Source organism: Perca fluviatilis, chromosome 22 (assembly GCF_010015445.1).
Source record: "Perca fluviatilis chromosome 22, GENO_Pfluv_1.0, whole genome shotgun sequence".
NCBI lineage: Eukaryota > Metazoa > Chordata > Actinopteri > Perciformes > Percidae > Perca > Perca fluviatilis.
The window spans coordinates 11,144,604-11,170,591 of NC_053133.1; the positions used below are offsets into that span (position 1 = coordinate 11,144,604).

Genomic DNA, 25,988 nt, shown 5'->3' on the forward strand with positions numbered 1-25,988 from the left:
GAAAAAAGAGCTTTTTGCAGCAGGGAAGCTGGCGTTCTACTCTGTCATTGTCATAGCGGTGGCTCTGACAAAACAGTTTGCGTACCTGCTTAAGTATCACAGAAATTAACACCTCCCTTCCAGGTACAGTAATCAACGGGGTGACGGGAGACAATTAATTAGGTCCATCTGCATCACTGCCTTTACATAATTAATGGGGCTCATTACTGAATCACTACGATGTGTGGAGCATGCTAGCACACGTATTAGCTCAGAGCATGATAGCACTAAAAGCCCAAGGAAAATGAAGACTTGTTTGTTGGATTTCTTTTCCTGACTAATGTGTAGTGTCGACTGCAGTTTCCCGTTCAAATCTGTCAACTTTTTATTCCACAGGTTTTGTTATCCTCCATGCTAAACTTTAAAAAAAAAAACTTTTGGGGGGCTTTTTTGCCTTGTTCAGATACAACAGCAGAAGCTAAACAGGATAGGGGGTAGAGAGAGAGAGAGAGCGGGGGGATGAGAAGCAGCAAATGGCTGCGGGTCGGAATTGAACCCTGGCCCCTGCTTAGGACTCAGCCTTAGTACATGGGGCGCATGCTCTACAAGGGGAGTCAATTGCCAATCAACTTCTGTAGGTTTTTAGCAACAATATATGCGAACACTAGGTATTGTGATTGCAAAGATATATTCACTTTGATTGTATTATAGAACAGCTGCCAAGTGGCAACCCAAAAACCACACTTCCCCATGAAGTAGGAAATCCAAACATTACATTGAAAAAATATTCTCTCATTCTAAAAAGTATTTTTAGTTGGAGTAAGACTGGAACAACAGCACACCAAGTATGTAAAATGTGTGCATCTGCTAAATATGTAAGTAGGGAATTAAAAGTGTGAGTTAAAGCTGCAGTAGGTAAGATTGTGAAGATCCAGGACTTTGCCAACAAATTTGAACATCGACAACTTCTCAGTCCCTCCCCCCTTTCTGCTGCAGCCCAAACCGTCTCCTAAGCCCCTCCCACACAACGGAGTTTGACAGAACTGCCTAGGCATGTCAGACAACATGTTCAATACCTAAACACTAACACAACGTTAACTTTACTCACCAACAGTAAAACAATGCTAACTAGCAGGCTACCGTTAGCCATTTCAGCATCATATCTGTGCTAACGTTATATATATATTCTCCTCATCAACGTAGCTTTGTGGACTTTTGACTACTAATAACCAAGTGAAAGATAAATCATTCATTGTAATTATGTTACCTGTCGAGTGGAAATGTGGCTGGAGGGGGGAGGGGAGAACGCTATATACAGTAAAGGCCAAAAGTTTGGACACACCTTCTCATTCAATGCGTTTCCTTTTTATTTTCATGACTATTTACATTGTAGATTCTCACTGAAGGCATCAAAACTATGAATGAACACATATGGAATTATGTACTTAACAAAAAAGTGTGAAATAACTGAAAACATGTCTTATATTTTAGATTCTTCAAAGTAGCCACCCTTTGCTTTTTTATTAATAAGGGAAGAAATTCCACTAATTAACCCTGACAAAGCACACCTGTGAAGGTAAAACCATTTCAGGTGACTACCTCATGAAGCTCACTGAGAGAACACCAAGGGTTTGCAGAGTTATCAAAAAAAGCAAAGGGTGGCTACTTTGAGGAATCTAAAATATAAGACATGTTTTCATTTATTTCACAGATAGACCCCCCTGTGGCCCTGATTGGAGAAAATCAACCGGGAGCGGTGGAATTTTGCCAATGGCACTACAGGCTGTAGGAGGTGCCAGAGGAGCTGGTTTTTTTATTTTACATAATTCATGTAGTTCTACTGGAACATAGGGTCAGTTTCAGCAAATATGACAGAAAGTTAGTTTTATAAGACTTACCTACTGCATCTTTAAGGCTTAAAGAATTTCAATTATGAAAAATGCCATAATTGGTGGGTGAGCTAATGCCCCCTCTCTTAGCTGTTATTCACAACACTTGAGGCTAATGATCTTTGACGGAAACTCATTCTTTTTCCTTCCTTCCTGAGATCAAATTAAAGAGCACACAGGTAGATGCTCGACTCATTCACCCTCTTTGCTTAGCCACTAAGCTCCACTGCTGACACCTTCACCTGAGAGTCATATTTAAACCTTCAAGCAACTCAAATGATCATATGGCATGGAGGAATCTATAATATAAAGTTAATTGGTGAGAAAGTAAAAATTAGATTATGTTTTATGACCGCCTTGTGAAAATTACAAGTTTGATAATAATAGGCCGTTTGCAGGTTGGTTATTGAATGTGGATTATTTTTTTATTGTTTCAGTGCTGGAGGGAGATACAGCGTCAGAGAGGTTTTGCTGACTTCTAAGTTACAGCACAGCACATCCGGAAAAAGTAGTTTTAATTGAATTGATTGTAATCATCTATCATTTAGTTTGACTTGCGTTAACTTTACCCTTGCTTGTGTTCCTGCCTAGTGTAAACAGTAAAGTCATGATAATACACATGAAATTGAGAAACCTCTGAAGGTCTGCACAAATACATACATCCATTAATGCCACATTTTATAGCCTGTTTTCTTATATATATCTTATATGAAAGTATGTTAAGTGTTTTTGAGTAACAATAATGAATAGCCTGCTTGTCCCACCAGCGCTATTTGCCATTATAGTTGATAGTGCACGTGATGTAACCAGTGATGCCAGTTAAGGTACAAGAGGCTCGGAAATGTCAGGTAAACCAAGCAAAGCGCAAACTGTCACAGATTTCTAACTTGTTTCTATTTAAGGTTTCCTGGCTGATGCACAGTCAAGCAACAAATTGCCCCCTGTGATCCAATGCAGCTTAAACACCTGTGTAGGTTGCTACAGAATAAGTTTTAAAATGACTGCTGCATGTTATAACCTACCTTAAATACTTCATTAACCTTAAAAGACTTTCACTTCTCTAAATCATTTTCCATTTTCTGTTGCCCTGTCTGGCACCTGACATACAACTGGTATCAAATGAGGTTAAAAACAAACAAGAAGTATTTGCAGTTCCTTTCTGCCCCAGATCTGATTGGTTTAAAATGTCATACTTTATCGTTTTAAGAGTATATTGTTCAATAACTTTCTAAAATTGGCTCAATATCAGACTGCTGCTGTTCCTGTAGGTACCTTGTTTTCCTTCTCCTCATCCCTCCTTTCTCTCACTCAGCTAATGAAGGCCTCGTGGCCCACTGTTATTAAAATTACGCCCTTGCCTCTGATATTAATTGGGTCCGTAATAAGGAATGCATCGGATTCATTATTTAATTGCAAGGGCACATTTGGAATACAGTTTCTGAAATGTATTTTTAATGAAAAACACTACATCCTGACCTAATCATATCAACCTTATTCTATCTAATTAAGGATGCAAAAAATCATTAGAGTTGCAAAATATTAGCTTCAGCTCTGTCGGGCTGCTCCTTTGCTCGCCTTCATGAATATATTTTTTTCCTGTCTGTGATAAATAGTTAATGAGGGAAAAATGACAAAAATTTGCATGTAGGCAAATTAGTCTAATAGGGGTATGTCTTTGCTGAGTTAGGAAAGTGACCCTTTTCACAGGAGAAATTGTTACAATAATTATGAAATAATGGCAAGGCCCATCTTATTTTGATGAAAAATGGCCCGCTTGAATAATGTAAAAATCATAAAATGCAATAACCCTAAATTTTCATCATGCTGGAGAATGTGTTAACGTGTTAGCATTTTATCAGTTTAATAACGGCAAATTAGGGACAATATGAAGTATGCTGTAATTGTTGCTGTGGAGGGAGATATGCAGTAATGCGAGGATGATTTAGCAGAGCCACCACAGCAAGAGGCCATCAGCGGCTAAATGAAGCATTTTGTTAATCACAAACTTTGGGGGTGTAATTTCTTTCAAAGTCTCCAAACATTGGGAGGTTCAATTGTCTCCCAATAAACAGGTCCATCACCATCCCATTAGCAGTAGTGTAGTCACCTCTCACAGCCAGGCTTGCAGTTCATTAAGGCTCACAAGACAGGTGCAAAAAAAAAAATGAAATAGGACAAACAGAAGTTTAACACTTTATGTATATATGTAAAGTTATGGAGTTTCATTTTAAATTGTAAGATAAATGTGCCCTTTTCAAGTACCAACAATGTAAACAAAATGTGTCATCTTCTGTCTTTTTCAGCTGAGTTTTGATAAGATTCTCAATCAAAAGCAGAGGAAGTGAGGTCACCTTGTAATACTACAGTATGTTCTTTTAAAATCATGGTTGCTCTTCTAGTATTATCAAGATTTCAATGATGGCAGATGGTGCTCAATAAAGCTTGTGGCACAGCAAGCACAGTTGTTGTACACAGACACCAACTGATGAACTGCAATCATTATTCCCATTTGTGTGACATATTTAAAGAGATACACTCCTGTATTTATTAACAGTATTTAGCAGTCGAAACACCGTCAATCACTACTTGAGAATTGTCTGTAAAATGTCTGTCTCTAAATGTGTTTGTTGAGATGTGGATTGCCTCAGTTCACACTGTGGGGAGCGGCCTTCAAAGTGTGGACTAATTTGTCAATGCGGGGTTTCACAGGGGCAGTTGATATTCTGGTGATTTTCACCATCATTCAAATATTAACAACCTTGGCTCTCACAAAACGTGTTTTGGATTAGTCAAGCTTACTCCCTTGTAAGAAAAAATACTGCATAAGTTCTTAACGGCCAGTCCATCTTTCACTAGAAACCATGATCGACTGTAGTCTCTGGTTCCATTTTACCCCTTTACAGCCATATGAACTTGTGCAAGCAAAGAGCAAGGGAGTTAATGAACATGGAGAAAACCGAGCGATGTGTGCCACCAACAAATCCTGCGGAATGAATTAAATGGGGCTGCAGTTAGATCACTGTGTTCCATTTCCCTTATCTCAACAAGTCACATTTTCAATCACTATGCAAAGATTTTACATTGGCTGTAGGCTCGGTGCTAATACACTGCCCTTCCCTGTGTCATCGCCATCGACCTACGCTTGGCTGTCAAACAGTAGCAATTTCATGGGAACATGCATCTATGTAAACTGGAATCCTGCATTCCCATGACACCTAGTTGTCCGCATTAAGAGAATGCCCAGTGTAGCATATATGCACATGCACCCCAGCATGTATGTGTGTTGATTGAGCAGTCTTTCTTTAATGAAATATATTCGGAAATTGGTTTCCACAGACTAATCAGGCAGCCCGCTAGCCGAGTTTCTGTTTTGGTAATTATCTTGTACTAATTAGAATGAAGCTAAAGACCTCTGAGATGAATTCTCAGCTTTCTGAAATGTAACTAAAGAAAATGTAATAATATAAAATGAGCCTATCCTATACATCCTCTCGGACGTAATATCTTCGTTAAGTTGACCAAATTGGACGTTGTATTGATGAACGGAGCGATACCATCATGGCTGCCACTAAATCAGTATCATTCTGCCCCAGTCAGTCTTTCCGCAACATGGCAGAAACCTCGCGGGGGTTACAGAAAATTAAGTGTAATTCCTCCCCTTTACACAGACCAATCTCACATACAAGTATCAGTGACCTTTTGGCTCATTCTCTCTCGTTAAGAAAACATCCATTAGCCCAATTAATCACTAAGTGTTTGAGGAGAAGAGCATTGTCTAGAGAGACTTGAGAGGCTGCTTACCTTACGCCTCTCCCCATTGAAGCCTCTCCACTGCTCCGCCTTCTTGACAATGTAGCTCAGTTCCTGATTGGACAGCTCCAGGTCTTGAGGCAGAAAGTATGTCCCCTCCCTGGATGTGAGCCGCTGAAAGACGTCCAGCATGCGACCATCGTTGTGGAATCTGGAAGGTGTGGTGTGAGTGAAGAAGTGAGGAGGGGGGAAGTGGGAGCAGGAGTGACGCCATCCTGAATCACTGTCTTTGTCCTGGAAAGTTCACTTGGGGTCAAATGGCAAAGCAAGGAAAACCATGCATCTTTGCTGTGTGCCAAACAGCATCATGTCCTCTTTTTTCATATTGGCTGGCTTTTATGGAACAGGTCAAATCACAATGCTCCCAACTTGCTGGAAGAACATATGAATTGTCTATTGATTACACAAAGCATATTTGCAGCACAACGCTCTATAAAAGTCTAATACATCAATACAAACACAATGAAAGAGCAAAAGGAATCAAACAAATTGGCCTGTGAGTGGGAAGCACTTTGTTAACACAAGCTTTAGCGATGTCTGCGTTTGGCTGTGTGTCTGCGTGGTTGTACATTTGTTACTGTGTGGGAGTCACGTATTCTTCAGTGTTAATGCCGAGCTTCAAAGATGGCAGATGCAGTGGACATGCTGGTTGCAGATGTGTCTGGAGAGACTAGCTTAACTCACGAGAAAACATTCTTGCACATAAGGCATATTGATTCATACCTCCAGATGAGCGCACATTACCAAAGAGTTATTTTTCTTGTGCCACACAAAGGGTGCATGCAGCCAACTCCCCCCCAAAAATCACCATGTCTGTAAACAAATGCCTTGGCTGACCATCAAAACCAGCAGACCTTGTGCCCTTCCATAGAGATTCTAGCCTGTCAGAGGGTAATCAACTCTCAAATAAAACCGACATCAAGGAGACAGGGATTTATACAAGAAGCTGGGCCGGAGCTTTGAACTCAGCATCATTCCCCATCGCTCTTGGGAGAGGGGTGTTTGTAGAATCTTGACCTCAGACACAGGAATAGCATGCATTCATTTTCATCCTACACTTGAATTGTGCTTCTCATTAATTTATGCGGTCTCTCTCTCTTGGAGGAATTCACCATCTTTGCATCTTTGTGCTTCAAAACATTTCCACATTGTTAGAAGTGCCCTGAATAGAAGTATGTGTTACTTATATCTGGGGTTCGACCTAAATAATAAGGCTCTTATCAGCTCTTCGTCAGTGTAGGGACGTGTGTTAACTTACAGAATACATTTTAACGGAATATTCATGACGACATGAGCAAGGTGGATGAGAAGAGAAGGGTATTTATGCGTGGGAAACCTATGTTCATTAAATGCGTTCAAACTGAAATAATTATGCACTGATCTTTGAGTTTGCTATATATTCTTCTCATTCCCAACTCGTCAAATACTGTTGCTTGGTCAGTATCTCTCAGCATCAGATAAAGACGCAAAAATCCCCATTTAGCGTCTGTATGGGATGCACCGGGCATAGCAGCAGCTCGACCGCGGCGCTGTAAGATGACATAGTCTTAAGAGCGACAACGGTAGCGAGTAGTATGAAAGACCTAAAATCCGCATTCGGAGGTAGGTTGGAGTGGTGGATCGGAACCACACAGGAGAGCGGTGTTTGTGTCCAGTTCTTGTTCCGTGTGTCACTGAAGAGTATATCTTTTAAGCCCACCCACGATCTTTCCCTAACACTAAGTGGTTTTAAAGCTATAGTGCATAGTTTCTGCCGCCCCCATGAGGAATTCTAAGCAAAGACAACAAAACTGTCGGCGCATCCGCATGATAAAAGCCGCCCCTTTACGCAGTTGCTAGTAGCCAAGGAGGGCATGGAGGATTAAAAGAACATGACGGACTCTTCAGAAAAGGTAATTATCTTCACTCGAGTTTCTGCGCAGGAAAGTTACCACAATCTTCTGAACATAGACATACTGAGAAATACAGAGAGAGTTGTGTGGAGCCGATAGTTTTAATTTGTTATGTAGCAACTCATTTGGCAATTAAATGTAACAGACAATTATTAATATCAAAAAGTTACGCACTAAAGCTTTAACCTGCACGTTGAAAAATGACCATGAGCGTCAAAAAGTGACACCAAAGGGCTGCGTCTGACTGAAACGCTAAGGGAGACTTTTTGCGTCAGTAACTAATGCCAAAAGCAGCTGACCAAGCGTTGGTTTTTGACACGCTGGGATTGAGAATGTGTTGATACTGTATATTACTCTTTTATGGCCAGAAAGATACAATAAAAGAGTGTACTTCCTCCCAATTCCATGAAAATACACATTCATTTTACAAGATTTGACAATCAGTGCATGTTTCCTTTAGGACGAGGTGATCAATGACTGATTTGGCTATGGTTATGGAGTCTTACTGTACCCTTACCCTGTTTAAATTGTATGCTGTATGTCCATATATACACATGCAAACTTGAGAAACACAGCAAAATTAAGTTGTTTTTTTTTTAACCTTGTAATCATGTGAATGTAACTGCAGCACTATCAATGTAACATCATTTTCTTTAGTGGAGTTTTAAAAATGGATAGAGATGTAAAACACATCACTGATGTGTATATTTGCAGCCAGTGAATAAAGGCTGTCTAAAATGTAATTAAAAAAGGATAACAGTCCATTCTATCTATACATATAGCCCCAGGCATTTTTTTAGAAATAGGTCACGCTCTGTGTCAGAGCCCCTTCCTTGCAGCCAATAGGAAACTGTAACCCATAAAATTATCAGCCTTGCTTCAGCCTCGTGGCCTACATTCAATACAAACCCGTGTGGCGCTTGAGTGGCAGAAGTCATTATTCCCGGCTGCTGTTTTAATATTGTCCATTTAGCTGGAGCCCGATAAGCGTCCCGCTTACTGAAATTAGATGGCACCCTCTCCTCGGCCGCCAATCTCAAACTGATTAATTCAATAAGGGCTTCTTACATTTTGAACCGTTTATGGAATTTGGTGTTATATGAGGGTGGGAGAACACACCTTTGATGAATACTGAGTTACATTATTCAGTAATTTATCACCCGCCCTTTTACTTTTTTTTTACTTCCATGCTGCAAAAAACGATATCCTTCTATTATTTAAAAAGGGCAATAGTCATCTTTGAGGCTGGACATTTGAAATCAGTGTTTCGACAGTGCATCTTTAAGCCTGCCTTCTCATTGCAATGCAGCGCCAACCTCCTGTCATTTTCTAAACCAATGAAAAAAGGCAATGTTTGACTCAACAGTTAGGGACCAGTGTTCTCATGAAGCTTTTAAAAGCTCTGTGGAGGACATGAAGACTTGGTATACAAAATGTGATAAACCAGTCTGAGGTGCTCAAACATAATACAAACCTAGCAAGTAAATGCTTCAGCATGAGTGACCTCAATCTGCAAGACATGAGTGGAACACATAGTGCAGCAAGATAGACGTATATGCAGTCCCTTTCAATATGTATGAAACCTGCAGTGATACCAACCATGCAAAACATTCAGCCTAATCGGATAATGTAAGGGGGCTATATGTTCACGCTGTATCAAAACACATCTAACTTTTGAATTAGAAACGCTTTCAATTTTCCAACCAATTGTAGAGTATGGTGTGTTCAAAAAAGGGCAACTGTGTGGTGCATGTGTGTATTTCTGCTTTTGTGTCTGGCAACTCAATGTGTGTGTGTGTGTGTGTGTGTGTGTGTGTGTGTGTGTGTGTGTGATGTTGTGTGAGGTTAATGCATAACAGCATAAGTAATTCCATGCGACTATAAAAATCAAAATGGATTAGATCAACATTTGTTTTCATTTTCTATTTTTTTTTGTGCTTTTCTGTGGACAGAGGAGAGAAAGAAATTATGGATGGGGTGGAACATGGCACAAAGCTGTGGGGGTGGAGGGTTTAGAGTTATTTCTGAACGGGTGCTTGAGAAAAGTAGACTGGTGTGGGCCAGAGTGTTTCACGGGTCTTCCTCTTCATTGGCAGACTGCCCCTTAAGGCCGCGTCAATTCGAAAATACCCAAATGATAATTCCCAGCTAGAGCTGCGTGTGTGATGCTTTTCAGACACCAGGAAGGTCAGACCCCGAGCCAGGGGCATAGCATAAAATTCTGGGCCCTGTAGAAAGGCATCTTCTATGGGCCCCTCCCCGCATCCACAGCTATTCATTCTAGCATTTTGGGGGCCCTCCTTACATGAAGGCCCTGGGTACTCCATCCCCCTTTTCCCCCAGTCCGACGTCCCTGCCCAGGGCTTAATGGTCCAATATGTCGTATTTATATACTTAATATGTTGTATACTTATTTACTGCAATAAATCCAAAAATGACCCCAATGTGTTGAACATGCTAAGTTGAAATACTATCTTTTCTGACGACAATGCTAATGCCAGTATTTTCTCATTTTGAAATTTCCGTTCTGTGACGGAATTTCTGTGTGTGTTTTGACATGTGTGTTGTTATCAACTGCCCAGTTTGATAGCCAGAACGGGTTGCCAGATATAGCTGTAAAAACGTAAACCCAGCGCGCTACAGCTGTAATGTTAGTACAGCCATCAAAGCAGAAAATAAACAAACAGCATCAACGATGAATTTTACCAGACCTAAAAAAAATGGCATGTTTCGTACAGTGTCGTGACCAGAGACATAACAAACCCCGGGAAAATATTGGAGATGTAATTGAAAGATGGAGACAGCTTAGAGCCCAAAAGGACGCTGAGTAGGCTAATTTCCTCCTGAACAGGTAAGCATTAGCTTCAGGCTAATTTATCACAGCTACAAGGGATGGGCATTTTATGTAATTTCAACATTCGTGTACTCACATTGAATTATAGCTAGAGTACCCGAGTTGGTTACTCGCAAAAACAATTGAGACACAGCCAGTAAAGTGATCCCGACTGGTCCTATCTAATGCCGCCATGCTAACCCTGCTAAATGCTAACGTTACCGGAAGACCAGGCAAGCGGGCCACGACTGTTTACAATGTGTAGCCTGTTCAGCAGCTGGAGCTGACAATGGTGAGTTATTTTAAGCCAAGAGAAAGGGGCTGTAAATCGGGAAGAGAGGACCGTGAGTTTGTAGTGTGTTTAGTGATTGTTGCCGTAATTCTAAGCCAATAAAGTGTGTTCAGTCAGGTGGGGAGGACGGCAAGGTAGTGTTATTTTTAGCGGTTCCTACCTTAATTCTAAGCCGAGGAAGTGTGTCTGTCCATCGGGTGGAGAGGACGGCGAGGTTGTTGTGGTTTTAGCGGTCCCTACCGTAATTCTAAGCCGAAAAGATCAGTTGGGTACAGAGCTCCGCGTGAGCACGGGCTTTTATGACCTATAGCCAGCATCTAATGTTAGCTTCTCCGCTGTGCTGTGAAGTAATGTCTGGCTATGTGAGACTAGCGTCTAGCAACATTGTTGTGGATGCTGCGGTCTCAGCCTGGCAACCTCCATGAACTTCAAATCGGGGGAGACGACTCTCTCCAGTATTTTGAATTTGTACTGCAGTAACTATTTTAAACACTTGCTGTCAGTATTACATATTGCACCTTAAAGTCAGGGGTGAATGAGCAATATGGAATGAAAAAAAGAACTGGATCTACTAGAACCAGAATCCATTGTATTTATGGGAACATGCTCACCACTGTGTTTTGACTCAGTGATACTTTTTAACTCTGACATGCACTGACATTAAGTTGGTTACCTTCAATTATACAGCCACACTGGGTGTATTTAATTTTTTTTCCCAGAAGATTGGCTCACATAGAGTAACTTTGTTGTTATATACGGTGACACAAAGACCGGGACATAACTCATTTTGGGCCTAAAAATAATGCTCTTTTACATTTCAGACTTAACAGCAAGTTTGAGGGTATAAGCAAGGTATAAAAAAGTATATAGTATGTCAGACTATTTTGAACAGTACACCCTTCTAGCATGTATTAACTTGCACTTACACTGCACAGATACTGTCAGAGTTAACTGTGTTTATTTTCATGTCAACTGTCATATTGAAGTATTGAATTGCTTATTGTGCATATATATCTAAATCAATATATTGTTATTGTATTCTTCATTTGGGGAAACTTTCTTTCAGGTTGCACTTGACTAATGCAAGTGGCTCATTTATGTTCATGGTAATTGGTCAGCATGTTGGCGACTATATTCACAGAACGACAAATTATAGGAATTGTATCAGGTCATCGTCTCACCTGAGCATGTAAATGAAGAGGATGGTGATGGAGAGCAGGAAGAGGACCGCATAGAGGAAGAGAGTGATGGTCACTCCCACTGCACCTGATTGGTCAACTCGATAGAAGTGCCAGTAAAGCTTGGCTGCATCACCCACCGGTGTGTCTGGGCTGTAGGCAAGACGCTGAGGAGACAGAGATTGAAAGAAAAGAAGAAACAAAAAAACAGATAAATCAATAACTGTTATAAGACTGGACATTTGCAATATGGGGAAGCTCAAACGATGGCTCATGTGATGGCTCAAGGACTGAGTTTCACATAGTCAGCTGTGTTCCTCTCACTCTACATCTTACATTGCTGATTCATTTTAAAAATCATACATAAATATAACAAGGGTTTGGATTCATTTCTTAGTAATAAGAACACAAAAGAATTATATTTAACTAAGATTTGATTTAGACATCACCTCTTGTCAACTGTGCACAGTCCAAATCATTTCAGTCTTCCTCACTGACAAAATCCAAGCCACTGCCAAAAAAACACCGTCTAACCTTGCACATTTTTTTCTCACCCCCCCCCTCTTTTTTGTAATCTAAAGTCACTTTGCCAAGATAAAGTGAACTCCTATTTAAAGTGCACAAGTGTCCAAGTTATTTTTAAGTGACTTACCCCGAGGACGGCGTCCACTGCAAAGACTGCCAGGGGGTCGAGGACTGTCCACACTCCCTGAGCCATGATAAACTTTGACGTGAAGGAAGGGAGTGAGCCAAATATCTGTTGACAGCCCCATCTGATCAGAACCAGCAGGAACGTTACTGTGTTCAAGGTCAGGGGACCCACCACCACCATCGCCAGCTCCTCCCGGGTGTGGAGCAGAGAACTCTGGTATACCAGGTCCACGGTGTGTGCGTGGAACTGGAATCTGGCGGGGAGAGGAAACAGAGGCGGGTGATGTGCTGTGATGTGGGTTGAGTGTGAAGTGTGTGCATGTGTCAATATGTAGTATATTTTGTGTTCGTGATGCTTTGCAGCTTAAGGGCAACTGGTTCCAGCAATTCACACACTATGTTGTAATGTTTGTGGTTGACTCAATCATGTTTAATTAAATTTGATGACAATTAACATTGTAATTGGCTGTTTTACTAGTATGCACTGCATTAGTGGTCACATAAAAAACATACATAAAGGTATGATAAAATAATCTTTATACATCAAATTAAACTAAAAATAAAAAGTAAAATGCCTCAAAAATGTAACACCTGTACTGTAACATGAGGGAGCTTTTCTTAGCCCCCTTTTGTAAATTAGACTCCCCATTTACCGCAAGCCTCATGAGTTTCTTAATCTTCCCATCAGTCAGGAGGAGGTAGAGCCAGTGGTGGGAGAGGAGAGGTCCAGTTTTTGCTCATTAATTTCCATCTGATTTGCTCCAAGAGTCAAGCGTCTCTCAGTTTCTGTCCATTAATCTGACAGCGGAGGTCCATTGGTGTTTTATCTGTGGCTAATCTGCCAACACACAGATTCAATCTTCCAAATGACCGGTACAGACAGAAGAGTTTAATGTTATTTTTTTAACACTGTAGGCTTCTGTTTTTCTCGGATTCATTGTTAAATCTCATTCCAAGAATGACACGGAGATATTTCATTCATAGTGAGTCTTTATATAACACAATGAAACTTTCCGGTTCAATAAATTGTAATAGCAATTTGACATTGGTGCCATTATTCCATATCAAACATTGACGGTCCTCATTCCATATTAAATCAAATTTGGTGTCTCTGCAAATGTGATATTTGAAATTTCTAAATTGCATGTGGTACTTATGTAATGGTTTGAGCATGTGCATTGCTATTGCCAGGCTTTGTGGATCACATTACATTACATTACATTACACAAGTACACTTACTCAAGGACAACAAGGAACTTGTTCTTTTTGAGAGATTTTCATCTTCTTCATACTTCTAATCCACTACATTTCAGATATACACATAGTACTATGTTACTTTGTAATAAAGTACTCTTAACTACCGGACAGGACAATAATGCATATTAGCCTTACCTGAACCAGCTACAAAACTGCTGCTTACACATTGATGCATAAGCAATAAAAGTCCAATAATATAATATGTAATAACATATATCACTGACATGGGCAATTGTGCATAATGAGTACATTTACTTTTAGTTTAGTAGTACAAATTATTTGTACTGCAGTCATTTTACACTCATGTTAGTATATAAAAAAATGCAGAAAAAAAGAAAGGAAGGTAGAAAGGAAAGCTCATTGGTTACTGAAGTAGCATTGGGGCCAGAGACTGAGTTGCTCCTGGGCACACTTTACTGTCCGCTGATGTCCGAGGGTGGATTGTGGGGAAGGAGGAAGCAAAGAGAGACAGAGTTAGAGAGGAAGAAAAAACTGAGTGGAAAGGAAAGGGAGGCCTGTCATCACACTAGCCACTCTGACTGTCACTTGGCCTTTCTCTCGCTCTCTCTCGCTGGGCATCGCCAGCTCTGGCCATCGCATGGAGAGAGAAATGCTCGGAGGGAGAGCAGCAGATCTGAACATGTGGAAGTTGTCATCCGACGTTGACCCCCTCTGTTTTCACATTTTTGTTTTTTCACCTCCTACCCACCCTCTCAGTCCATCCTTTTTTTTCATTCCACCACTTTTTTTTCCCTCCCTCAGCCTCCCTCTATCACTTTCCATGATTTAACTTGTGATGTTTGCACCCCCATGTTATTGTAATAAAAACCTGCTTGTATGCCCTGTTTGCAGCCAGCTTGTTTTATTGTGATGAATTAAATCAGCACCATGTGCCATTGAGATCTGATTTAACAGTTCTGTGGTATCTTATTGCTGTTTATTATCAATGCTGTGTACCAAAGAATAACAATAAATTCCTTCCAAATAATGTAGCCTTTTGGGACTTAAAGCTGTGTGGTGAAATCAACAAACTCTCCCAGCAATGGTTTGTTAATATTGAGAGAGTCTTGTTAAAATGTTAATGGGGGGATTCCAAACAGATGATTTGGGCCTATCCAGTGTGTGTGTGTGTGTGTGTGTGTGTGTGTGTGTGTGTGTGTGTGTGTGTGTGTGTGTGTGTGTGTGTGTGTGTGTGTGTGTGTGTGTGTGTGTGTGTGTGTGTGTGTGTGTGTGTGTGTGCGTGTGTGTGCATGTGCACACACACGCTGCACATCCTCATTTTTTTCCTCTGCTCCTTAACCCTTCCACATCCCATTTCACAACCGTACGTTGCATGTGTGTTCTTCTCAGCTTGCATGCATGTGTTGTGTGTGAGTGTATGTGCATCTGCAATTTGCCGTATGTGATTCAGTAATCTATGTATGTATCTGCCCTCCATGTAAAAGGATTTATGTCAGCAGCGATGCGTATTCTCAAAAAATGTCTATGTAGTACTGCTCTTTGTGTGTGTGTGACTGTGTGTGTGTGTGTGTGTGTGTGTGTGCGTGTGTGTGCGTGCGTGCAGGGTGATATCAAAGGAAGCAAACTCACTTGTTGACAGGAACTGCTATGGCCTGGAGGTAGAGCCACTGGCTGCAGTAATGCAGGTAGAGCCTCACAAACCACATCAAAGCCAGCAGCAGCATAATGAGGCCGAGCTGCCGAACGGAGCCACACCAGCTACTATGCGGCTGTTGTTGCCACGGCAACGGCAGGCCCAGCTCGGACGGCAGCATGCGGATGGCCAGGCGGGCTCGCTCGGACAGACGTGAGGGGCAGGAAGCAGATCCAGTCAGTGCTGATCTGTTTCTAGACAGAGGAGAATCACGCCATACATGGAAGTTTTTTCTTCACTTTTTCTAATAATAATAATTACTGTATTATTCTAAACACAATAATCTATTAGTGTTATCTTTAAACTGTCACATCTGTCAAAACGTCTCTCCTTTTATTCTTGATATTTTGCAATGCATTTTTTTCACAGGGTGATTAAACAGTTCCTGTACATGGGTGACAGTGTCAACAAAGCAACATGTAGCCTGTAGATCTCAGCAGTTGCAGATATACAGGTGAGTTACAACGCTAGGTGTTACGTTTATGAATGTACGTTTGAAGTCACAATGCAAACCCTTTTCTGTTCATTACATATAGTATTCAAATGCATTTGTTTTTACTATCGTCAGATGCATGCACTCAAATGATGTGTAGGGAAATGTGGTATTCAAATTGACACACATTCACACACAAACAGATAGGAATCCCTTCCAGCAGTCCTCAGCTTCCCTCAGCACCTCTGCCTCCTCTGTGCCGCCCTTTGTCAGGCCTGCTCAACTATTCCCTTTCATATAGAGGGCACAGATGGAAGAGAGAAGACGAGAGGAGAGGAGAGGAGAGAGAAAGAGAGAGGCAGAGAGAGAAAGAGAGACAGAGAGACACAGAGAGAGAGCGAGAGAGAGAGAAAGAGAGAGAGAGGAGAGAGAAAGAGGGACAGAGACATAGAGACAGAGTGACAGAGAGACAGAGAGGAGAGAGAGAGAGAGAGAGGAGAGAAAGAGAGACAGAGAGACAGAGAGACAGAGAGACAGAGAGGAGAGGAGAGGAGAGGAGAGGAGAGGAGAGGAGAGGAGAGGAGAGAGAGAGAGAGAGAGAGAGAGAGAGAGAGAGAGAGGAGAGGAAAAATTCTAAATATGTTACAATGGGCTCGCAACAGCCTAGCATAAAAGCTTCAAACACAGCACATACAGCACTGTACAGTGTCTGTCTGTCTGTGTTTAGTAAATTGGTGTTTCTAGTTACAAAATGCATAGAATCCCATTTATTATAGTTTGAACATGTCAACACAAGCGGACGCTGATGACCCCAATCGTCTGGCTGGCGGTAATTAGACAAAGGCTAAAGTAGGCGTGTACAGTAGAGCTATGGTTAGCGTCACAGAGTGTGACTTAAGGCCTTTGCCTGTGGACATCCCTGTGTCTCACCACTGTGTCCCAGAGCACAGTTAGATTTCACTTTGTAGTGTGTATCTAGGGAAAAGGGTACACTGCCTAAAGACAGAAAACAAGAAGAAAAAAACCCAGAATCAATTGTATTGCCCCCCTTCTCTTTACCAAATAATTAGGCTAGACTTACATTAAAATGCAGCATTGTGTTATCCTCCCTTGTATTGTTGCTGAAATATGAACCGTCACAAAGCTGCATTTAAAACAAAAGAGATCATCTTTCCTGTTCCTGTGAGGTGGCTACACTCTCTGAAGTGTTAAATTATTTGAAGTTTCAAGTTCCTTAGTGGATGCACAAGAGAGCAGTGGTGTTGCGTACGGTACACGTGGGAGAACTCGAGATTCATTCAGAAAACGCTCAGTCAACAGTTTGGGCTGATAAATATTCATAGCTTGGCTGAAATAAACTTGAGCGGAGAGGATAAACATCTGGCATAACAGTCAGTTAACGGTCAGATGAGATTTTAAAGCCCAGCATGTATTCCAAGTGTACCACTACTATATGTTTCCTGTGTGAGGTCAGTGAGATGCTGTACATAAAACATAATATATGCAATAGGGATGTCAAGAGAGTTACATTGGATCTATTGCTTTTTCATTACATGTAAATTAAATCGTCTGAAGGCATTGTTTGCTGTTGTTGTTGTACTCTACTTACAGTAGAGTACAGCCTCCATATTAATGAATGACACTGGCAATAAAGATAACTTTAAAGTCATCTTTACCCTGACTATTTAGAGTAAATTAGCCATATATGACACTTTAGATTTACAGGAGATTTTTCCTGTGACTGTATATTATTGAAAAGTGTGCAATGCCAGTGTCCAGTGTGTGTTTTTACAAGACTTTGATGTGTAAAGCAAACTGAAAGAGGATAATGTATGAGCAAATGCGTGTCTCTGCTTCCCTATTATGATTTTGACAAAGACACTACCATTCTGTTCCAAGCTTCATCACGACTTGCCTCACTGTGTGGTATAAAACTGCTTTCCGCATGTCTGCAAAAGTGGAATTACAGAGTAGACAGAAAAAGCAGTGTGTCACAGACACAGGCAAGATGCTACCCTGTCAAGTGACATTAAAGGAAAACAGCAAACACAACCTGACGCCCATCTTTCATATAATGAAGATATTGATGATGCATGAAAGAGGAATATTTTTAGCCGTCTTCATGTGGCCGCCTTTTCCAAAAGGAAACTGGTAACATGATGTGAAATCTGTTATCACCACTGAATTGATTTCATTATGGCACCTCCAATTACAAAAGTACAATACAGAAAAAGAGGGAAAGGCAGGGGGTGGAGGTGTGGGCTTTTTATCTCACAGGAACGAAGGATGTCTCACAGCTTGTCCCCTGAACAACTGATAGCATGTGGCGTAGCGGCCAAGAGATGAAACTAACCATTTCAACAGGCATGCATTGGCACATAATACTGTATTTTAATTTGTATATGATTCTGTGAAATCTATGCCAGGAGCTGTTTCCTCATTATATCAGTTTCGATACATTTGTTGTTCATTTTCATGTCATCAAAGCACATTGCAAAAGGACTCATCATCCTCTTAAACCTTGTCACAGAGTGCTTAAGCCTGTAAATCAGATGTAACTAGCTTCTATCTGTCAACCATTGGAGCAAGAACCATCTCCTGGACTGGCTTTCCCAAGCTGAGTCCCTTAATGTTGTATGGCACGACAATAAACAGTAACTGTGCGTTTAAAAATAGCACAAAGTCAATAGCAAGTAGAGACAAGTATTAAACCTCTAAAGACGGCATGGGTAATGAGAGATGGAGGGGCGGGGGGAGAAGAGGAGTAACAGTGGGGTGTTACATTTTAAATAGCAGATTTATGGTGAGAAGGCTCCAGGGCTGAGTGAAGGTAACCCTGAGAATCCCTCTGCATTACCCTAATGGCTTAAACCCTCCAGTCTAAGGCCACTTAAAGTATTGGACTTATCCCTTTATTTTGAGGATTAAGTTATTTTCTGTCACTTTCTTATTTGGGCCACCGCCGGCATTGTTTATAAATGCACTTAAACCGCACATCTTTACCCATATAGTCGAAGAATGGTTTGCTGTTGGGGAAATAGAGAAAGCAAAATATACAGTGTGAAAATAGACTTAAAAGATTGACGGATAACGTGATTGTTTTCTTAGTGGCCCAGATGCAGGAGTGTTGTGGTGATTATGGGAGTGCGATTATCTTAGGTGTCAAGAGATAGGACTGAAGATACCACATCTTTGTTTACATTTCACTTTTGAAGAATGCTGATAATGCATTTGTTTTGGATCGTGACAATCATCTGTCCTCTGTGGGTTGCACAGCCAGCTCCTTTCTGAGGCTAGCTTACTTTTCTGCTGTTTTGGAGGATTCCACTGCAGTAAACTTCATATAAGCAATGAAGTAGTTATGTATCTATCAATTTAATATAATTTCAGCTGACTTAGTCATGGGAATTTAACTTTACAGTTTATACAAATAAATCGTTGTTGGTAATATGAAAGAAATATATATTATATATATTAGTGCTAAAATGCCATATCAGCTAGCCAGGAAACATATATTGCAAGTCTAATATTTGCATCAATAACCAATAGGACTAATCCACAGCTAGTAACAGGCCAGGCAGTGAAGCACTGGCAACGGTGTTGCATAAACATGAACAAATACTCTATGTATGCCAATCCAAGTTTACATCATGTACAGATGCTACAGTCACTCCCACAGTGGAAGCTTTAACTGCCTATTTACTGCATCCACGCAGAAGCACGTATGTTTACGTAATGATTGGCATAAAAGCAGGGCTTTGTGCGGGTGGGGCAAATATAATACAGGAAGCTATGAAACCTCACCAAGTGGAAATCACAAAGAAACCTGTTCCCACAAGATGCATTAAATGATAATCATTGGTTACTAAGCTGGTATCATTTTTCCAAAGCACCTTGAATGTGTGTGTGCATAAAAACAAGTTGAGCAGCAGTATATGCCCACAAGGCTTTTAGATAATTGAGTCATTTTTATATCATCTTGTGAGAAGTTTTATTTATACTGAAAAATGTAACTTTGTGCTCCCTCTTTCCCTCTCTTTTAATTTTATTTGTTCCAAGAACAATTACCTTACCATTTGGGGGCTTTATAAGCACAGCTTTTTTACAGAGACCCTGGCAAAGCGAGAATACAAATAAATGAGTTTCATTGACAAAATGGGAGCACAGTGGCAGGTATTTGGGGTTTAGTTAAAAGAGAATTATGGAATAGTGACTCAGCTGCAGAACTGGAGTCCATCATCATATAATTAAATAGTACAACGATGCACCACCAAATTATCAGAATTATTTGCAGCTGACAGAGCGGAAGAGAGCATAATCAGAAGCAGTGAAAAAAAAAGAAATGATCCACTTAATTAGGAATCTATGTTTGACTAATAGTTGGCCGCTCATTTTTACAATGCGAGGGAGGTTCTCACATGCAGGCAAGCATACGAGGGCTATGGAAAAGGCCACAAGTGCTCTGTGCTGTTGATCAGCTAGCAGCAGATGAGATGCAATGCTGGCACAGAATCGCAAACTCATAAAAATGTTGCATTGGTGATTGTATCATATTTAATGTGAAACCAAGTGGACTGGGAGGAAACATTGATTATCATGGTGGTAATTAAGGGTGCATTTTTAAGTGAACTCCTACTTTGGGTTGTTAATTCTGGAAGATGACATTGTAAGGCAATGACCATCTAAATGATCTGTTGATAGTAATCGATTCAGATAAAAATACAACTTCCTTCTATTTGCTGATGATCAACAATTGTGCATGTAATTGTTTCAACATCTTTAAAGGAATTGTTCGGTTAGAAGTAATTTCCACTTGTTGCCTGGCAACCTCAGGACAGGAAAGACAGGACAGGAAGTACTATGCACAGTCAAGAAATGTACTGTTGACTGCTAATAAATATACCTATATATCTTTTTATGCTATGAAACTAATTAAATATATTGTGTTGATAAATTATCTTTAGAGGCCAGGCTAGCTGTCTTCAGTCCAATACACTAATACACTATACACCCAGATTTTGTTGTAATTAAACTTTTTAGTGGTCACTTCTTATTGTTTCATGTTTTGTTACAAAACAAATTCATTTCTAAATTGCATTAATTCTTTGTAATAATCAGCTTAAGTATGCAGTGCACAGATCTTATTAAGCAGAGATAACTACGGATGTTAAGTTTCTGTATAAGAGGGACAGTGTCATTTGAACTGTTCTGCACTGAAGCGGTGCAAAGGCTCATGGGAAAAAAATATATGTCCTGAACAGTTTCTGTCTTAGTTAAAGTGTGTTTTAATAATGTTCTGTTAATGTTTTGGGTGTGCATTTATGTTATCTGGGTTTTAGTTTTGTGTGGTTGATTTAGGCTTCACGTCGGTCTACATTTATTGTTACACCATGACCAAGACCCGGGTGGGGACTGATGGAGTCTGGGCAGTGAGGTAACATTTGGTCACACAGATGGGAAATCTGTATAGTCTCTTGAGTGAGATTTTTCACGCAGAAAATATTGGAAATTACAATCCTTGCATTGTCATCCTTTCTGTTGCATTGGAATAAATGTATTGAATACATTGTTCTTAAAACTATACTGTTATAAAGTAGAAAACATTTTTATAAGAATGAATTCTTTCTTTAGTTTTATTAAGTTTAGCTTAATGTTTTATATTTGTTATATTTTAACATGACTCAGGGGAAAAAACTTAAGTTTACTAATGATTTTTAGTGATGACTTCTACTACTACTAATGTGAACTTCATTTGCCTATTGCATCAACTTACCGCTGTGTTAAAGGGGAACTATGCAGTTTTTTTTGGCTTAATTTACCTTAACTGAATAGCTTCGGAGTCAATGGAATGGTTATACGACTTTTTTCGAGTTGAATGATGGTCATCTCGCTTCCCCCTAGCGCCTGTGTGCGGAAAAACCACCCTTGCAACCTTCGCCCGGCAAGCCGCCGACCTCAGCGTATCGCGTGATATCAGGTCACGCGATGTAACAAATTGCTTCACGGCACTGCACACATACACCCATTCAGGAACCGGCTAACAAGTTAGCGATGGAGTTTTTCACACTATCGTCATGGTCAAGGAACAGAGAAATAGGAAACGGCAGACTGACCGAGCGAGGAGTCAGACACAAGTAAACATTGGAGCTGCCAAATATCTATTCCGAAGCTGTAGGGGGGCTCTATAGAGAAACCTGCGAGCAAAAAATAGAAAGAAATAAAGAAATGGCCAAAACTGCATAGCGCCCCTTTAATACAACTTGACATGTTAAGTTTCACCTTAAAAAAAAAAAAGACTGTTTAAGGCAACGGATTTTCACGCAAATTTCTAGTAAAGTCAACTAATTTGGGATAACAGTGTAGGCTATGCTTTCCATGCAATGCCAAACCTCTAAGGCTGCTGACCAAAAGACCAGTCAAGGACACAAATTTGATATGTGATAATCCAGTTTTGTGATTCCTGCTTTGGCCAACCAAATCCCTCTTGCAAAATGGGTTTTTGCCTCTGCGCACACCTTGGAATACTTTAGATGTATACATGAGGTAGCCGTTTCATTACCATGCAACATGTGGCGTTTTTATGGAGCGCCTGACTTAGCACGAGAGGGGATTAAAACATGGAAATGGCAGGTCCCTTGGTGTTCCATAAACTAGGGTGGAAACATTTCAAATGCAGATGCACCTGGGATCTACAAACACACAGGGACTTCCCAGGCACAGCTACTACAGCTACCACCACAGTCCTCAACAATGAAGAACAGGTTGTTTTTCTCTCTATAAACTCAAAACATGGTGCCAGTAGATGTGTAATCCATTGAATGAACAATGCAGGGCAAATAAGAAATGTTCGAAGGGGATCTATCCATTCATCAATTTGGGTGAGGCGTACAGGAAAGAGTGCTGCGGAGGCAGAGTATGGGCCTCAAGAGAGTTGCATCAGTATTTAAATGGATTTCACTTCTCTGACCTTGCCTCATAACTGCAGGACATTGCCACCAGGGAGGAGAGGATGGCGAGAGAAAGATGGAGGAAATTAGAGGCAGAGAAAGGGAGATAAGACAGAATTATCGGGAGAGAAAATATAATTATCAGCCAGAGAGACTAACCATGTGTTGTATGTGTGTATGTAGAGGGCAATTGAGTGCGAGATGGACATAGAAGAAAAGTTTTTTTCTGTGCCATGACCTGAAATGCCACCCAGCGTCACAGAGCAGATTAGTAGCTCTTGAATCACTCTCTTTTTCAGTGTGTCAGTTGTGTCAATGCAGGATGAAATGGGCCCCTTAAAACTGACTTCTGCTGAGGCTGGGAAAAACTCCATAAATGGGCTACAGGTTTGTGTTGGGCTGTGTGTTTTTATAAGTGTCACTCTTATCTCATATATGTGTGCCTCCAAACCGTTTAAGAAAAACACACACTGTTAACAGTGGTGTCAGTGCAGTTATCAATCAAGCATGCTCTGGTTCAAAACTGGCAATGGCTATAATAGTTGCTGATGACATCATGCTCACATATATATATATATATATATATATATATATATATATATATATATATATATACACAAATGTTATAATTAAATTCTGATTACATCGACATCTACGACTTGTCACTTGTATAATTAGAGCTGCCAGTCAGGGATGTTTTCCTAAAAGTTCATAATTATTTGCACAGGGCACAATGCATTAGTGCATGTTTGTGCTACAGTGCATTAGCTAACATGTATCTGTACAAATCCATTTTTAAATTCTCTTGGAGTTATTTGTTGACTTTTAAAATCTTTTTTAGATGTTTATGTCGGACTTGGGGAACGAGTGAGTAGAGATGAAAAAAGAAGACCGTGAGGGAAGTGTCACCTTTGGCCCAGCTCTGTTTCTCTCTCTCACGCACACACACACACACACACACACACACACACACACACACACACACACACACACACACACACACACACACACACACACACACACACACACACACACACACACACACATCACACACAATCACTCATATGCTCTCACATATAGTTCCTGTCATTGTATACCTATTCGAATCCCGCCCCCCCCCCCACGTGTCTGTGGGAAACACATTCATTTGACCCAGACCACCAATGGGACCGCAGTCTGCTCTGACTGACAGTGAGATCACTCCAGATTAACCAATCATATTGCAACATTAGCCTGTCAGGGAGCTGACAGCTCTCATTTCCAAAAAGGAAGCAACACAGTGATTGTGTATGTGTGTGTCTGTGAGATCCGAAGTGACCCAGGGGTGAGTCTGGCCGCAGAAAACCCTAACATGTGCACTCGGGCTGCAGTAGCCAGGGGCCTCTCTTTCACACGTGCACGCACGCACACACTTGCACACACACACATGCAGACACATGCCTGCCTCCTCAGCACAGGAAAGCACTAGAGACCCAGGGGTGAACAGCACTGCCATCTCCACCCACCTCTCCTACCAGCATTACATCAGAATTGATTGACCCTTGCACTGAGTTGTGATTCGGAGCTGCAGTATGCAGGGGATTGACAGCCTGGAACTAGCTATTATTTCAGGTGGTTTTCTCTCTTTCTCTGTATGTTACTGCAGGCCAATCTCTCTTCCTCTCCATGATAGTTAACGGCACTTCTTTAGTAAAGGATTGACGCTGCAGGTTGCATGTTACCAATGTTTTCTGCACATGATCCTATGTAGATGAACAGCCGTAACGAATATAACTGTACACTTTATTGCTAACCTTACACTAGTGTGCAGACTCAAACAGATGGAGGGCACAGAAAGATAGCGACAGAGACACAGAGTGAGTGAGCGCTCTGATGCTCGGTTGGGGGAAACGGGCGGAGAGGATTGTTGGTCCCCAACGAGGCGTGCTAACTGGGGGAAATTAGGTCAGTGTGTTCCCTCTGACTCCACAACAAGAACAGGCTGTGCATGGTTGCGTGCGTGTGTGTTTTGCCGGTGCACCTACAGCACCATACTGCAACCGCTATAGTAACATACTGTGGCGGTCTGTGTGCGTTTGTGTGTTTGTGTACGCTTGCTAAGAGTGTATGTTCGACCAAAGGTCAGGACGGATTTTTAACCCTGGTGATAATTATTTCCACCCCTTTTGCTTGGACAGCTTTTATCCAGACTTAACAATAGTGTTTGATAACTAGCTCTAAACATAAATGCTAAAACTGTATTTATTTTGACTCATCACTCATCTAATTGAAACAGAAAACTAGCATGTAACTAATCATAACATCATTACCAGGAAGACAATAGTTCTTAATATGGAAAAAAAAAAGGTTAAGTGACATTTATCCCCAAATGGCCATACAGTCTTTTGGAATAAAAGCTTTGGGGACAGATGGAGTCAGTACTGCAGACATTTGGCCTCTGGAGGATATGGATGCTTTTATTCTCCCTTCTACCCGGCTTTGTCTTTACTCTGTGTCTCTCACTCTCTCTTCATGTCTCCTGATCAGGACAAGTCACACATAGTATAATTGATATGAGATTTAGGGGGTATATTTCAATGTAATTAGAATCTTGATAATTGGACTAATTAGATCTAATTGCTATGTGAGAATGACTTTGATTAAAACAGGTTTCTCTCCTCAAAACCAGGGTGGAAGAAAAGAAATAGTTGGGTGACATTGGTGAGACACATTGCTAAAGCTAATTGGCAATAATAATGGATACATGGAAATCAAAATGTGTATGATCTAACAACAGATATGAGCAACAATTGTTAAGTAACTGCAAGTGTTTTGTTTTTTAAAATGTAACAAATTGTAAAGCTGAAATGCAAATAATGTATCACTGTGCTGAGTATAATTAGTGTAAAGTACTGCTAAAGTACCCTCTAATGTATTAGTACGTTTACCTTTTCTAGAAGTTGTTGCCGCGCCATCCGAAAGCATTAAATTGGCCCTATCAAATTACAACAGCTGTATTGAATCAGGTGCTTTGATTTTGCTCATTGTTATTCTGTGAGAAAAAGGTGGTTAAGATTACATCAAATAAGCTGGAAGGTTGGCGGGAGTCGTTCATGCATGTTCAAACCGATAGCCGCAGCATAGGAACTCACAAGAAAAAGAAGAGAAGAAGAAGAATCATTCCTGGCTTGTTT

The 25,988-nt window shown here is 40.7% G+C and overlaps 1 protein-coding gene across 1 annotated transcript in view; it reads right to left on the minus strand.

The window, feature by feature from the left end:
* Positions 1-25,988, minus strand: part of ofcc1 (orofacial cleft 1 candidate 1) — an 85,368-nt gene that overhangs the window by 19,471 nt on the left and 39,909 nt on the right. Inside the window, exons 18-21 of the mRNA XM_039790927.1 lie at positions 15,372-15,629; positions 12,526-12,778; positions 11,877-12,040; positions 5,670-5,829 (exon numbers count right to left, since the gene is read on the minus strand). Coding sequence (XP_039646861.1) covers positions 5,670-5,829; positions 11,877-12,040; positions 12,526-12,778; positions 15,372-15,629 — 835 coding nt within the window. The remainder of the gene's footprint in view (positions 1-5,669; positions 5,830-11,876; positions 12,041-12,525; positions 12,779-15,371; positions 15,630-25,988) is intronic.